The sequence below is a fragment of the Propithecus coquereli genome, unplaced genomic scaffold (assembly GCF_000956105.1).
Source record: "Propithecus coquereli isolate 6110/MARCELLA unplaced genomic scaffold, Pcoq_1.0 Scaffold354, whole genome shotgun sequence".
Classification (NCBI taxonomy): Eukaryota; Metazoa; Chordata; class Mammalia; order Primates; family Indriidae; genus Propithecus; species Propithecus coquereli.
Window position 1 is genome coordinate 444,176 of NW_012149219.1, and position 1,843 is coordinate 446,018.

At 43.5% G+C, this 1,843-nt stretch overlaps 1 protein-coding gene across 2 annotated transcripts in view; it reads left to right on the top strand.

Annotated features, from left to right (window-relative positions):
• The window catches only part of SERPINB1 (serpin peptidase inhibitor, clade B (ovalbumin), member 1), a 7,541-nt gene extending 6,702 nt beyond the window's left edge, over window positions 1–839 (top strand). For both annotated transcript variants that reach the window (XM_012651383.1, XM_012651382.1), the window contains one exon: window positions 319–839. In XM_012651383.1, coding sequence (XP_012506837.1) covers window positions 319–723 — 405 coding nt within the window. In that variant the 3' untranslated portion in view covers window positions 724–839. The remainder of the gene's footprint in view (window positions 1–318) is intronic.
• The last annotated feature ends 1,004 nt before the right edge of the window (window positions 840–1,843 follow it).

Genomic DNA, 1,843 nt, shown 5'->3' on the forward strand with positions numbered 1-1,843 from the left:
GGTGGGTGGGTGGATGAGTAGATGGATGGGTAGGTGGATGGTTAGATGGATGTTGGATGGATGGGTGGGTAGATGGATGACGTACTCAGTGTCCAATATCCCTGTACTTGGACCCTATGACTTGGAACACAGCTCTGTTCTATATCACCAATTGCCAGAAAGAAATTAAATCCTCCAAATGGAATCTGTTTATGCACAAAGCATGTAGGAAACTAATTAGCCACTGATATTATGGGCCCATTCATTTAAATAATGGTTTATTACCTTACTTATATAAAATTGATTTCACCTCTTCTTTTTGCCTCATTCTATTTCCAGATTGAGGAACAACTGACTTTCGAAAAATTACATGAGTGGACCAAACCTGGGAATCTGGGTACCATTGAAGTCAATGTTGGCTTGCCCAGGTTCAAACTGGAAGACAGCTACATCCTCAACTCTGACCTCACCCGCCTGGGTGTGCAGGACCTCTTTAATAGTAGCAAGGCTGATCTCTCTGGCATATCAGGAGCCAGAGATATTTTTATATCAAAAATTGTCCACAAGTCCTTTGTGGAAGTCAATGAAGAGGGTACAGAGGCGGCGGCTGCCACTGCAGGCATCGCTGTCCTCGCCATGTTGTTGCCAGAGGAGGATTTCATTGCTGACCACCCGTTCCTCTTCTTTATTCGGCACAATCCCTCAAGCAGCATCTTGTTCATGGGCAGGTTTTCTTCCCCGTAGAAGAAAGAGATGGTGGCAATCCAAAGTCAAGCTTAGAGCTTTATTACCTGAGTTTTCAGAGGTGACAATTTTCATATATCTTTACCAATAAAACTGCTATCCATAAACAAACCTTTAATTTCCTTTGTAAGTTCGGCCTCGTTGGCTTTTTACACCCATGAATTTTGGCACAGGCGCCTATTTTTCTTTTTTTACATTGGAAAAACCCAGTGATGGCTTTCAAATACATCAGTTTAAAAAAAAAGAATAAATTAGATGTTTAGATTCTTGGCAATGTAGTAATGTATGAAATTGCTATATTCGCCTGATAGCCAGGGGAGAACATGACAAGATGGGCATTTATTTTACAGCTAGAATTTTGGTAAGCCATAACAGACCGACACCCTGACTGTTGAAGGCAGAATGAAAAACAGATACTCAGCTGAAGTACAGGTGAGCGCCCCAGCTAAGGGCCTCGGTTATGAAGACTAACTTGCCCTGCCCAGTGTTCCTGTCCTTTTGCTCTGCAAGGGTAGTGTTGTATTACAGTCCTCCGGTTTGTAAACTCTTCAATTAAAGGGCCACCTGGCCATGATGTGCATTCCCTTTTTTGTTCTCCTTTGTGTATAATATGTGGTTCCTGTGGGATCGCATGCAGTGAAGAAGTGGGTGTCTTAAGATAAAAGACGCCAGGAGACTATGAAAAGAAAATTACAGTGGGAGAAACTTCTAAGCAAAGGGAAGGTACAAAGGTTTTACTGTTAACCATCTTCTTGTGTGTTTTCTGATTGAGGCTCTTGACTTCCCTCGTGGGTGCACGTCGGCATGGCGATGCGATGGCTTTGTGCAAAGCTGTGGTGGGAGATGGGGTGGGCGCTCTTTGACTTTGTCCAGTGTACTTTCTTTGGAACAGGGCTTGAAATGCTGCCTTTTCTTGCTCCCAAGAGGCTAGTGGGCATCATGAGTTAATAAAGTTTCCTAAGATTCTGCAAGTCAGACTGGTCTCAGGCCTCTTCTTGTTTCTCCCTGACCTCAGACAAGCCAAGACTACAAAAGGGGGTTCTTGGCCTGACAGAACTGATGGTAGTGAAGAACTCCACAGATTAAAAACAAAATCTTAGCAAATGCCTTGCCGGAAGAT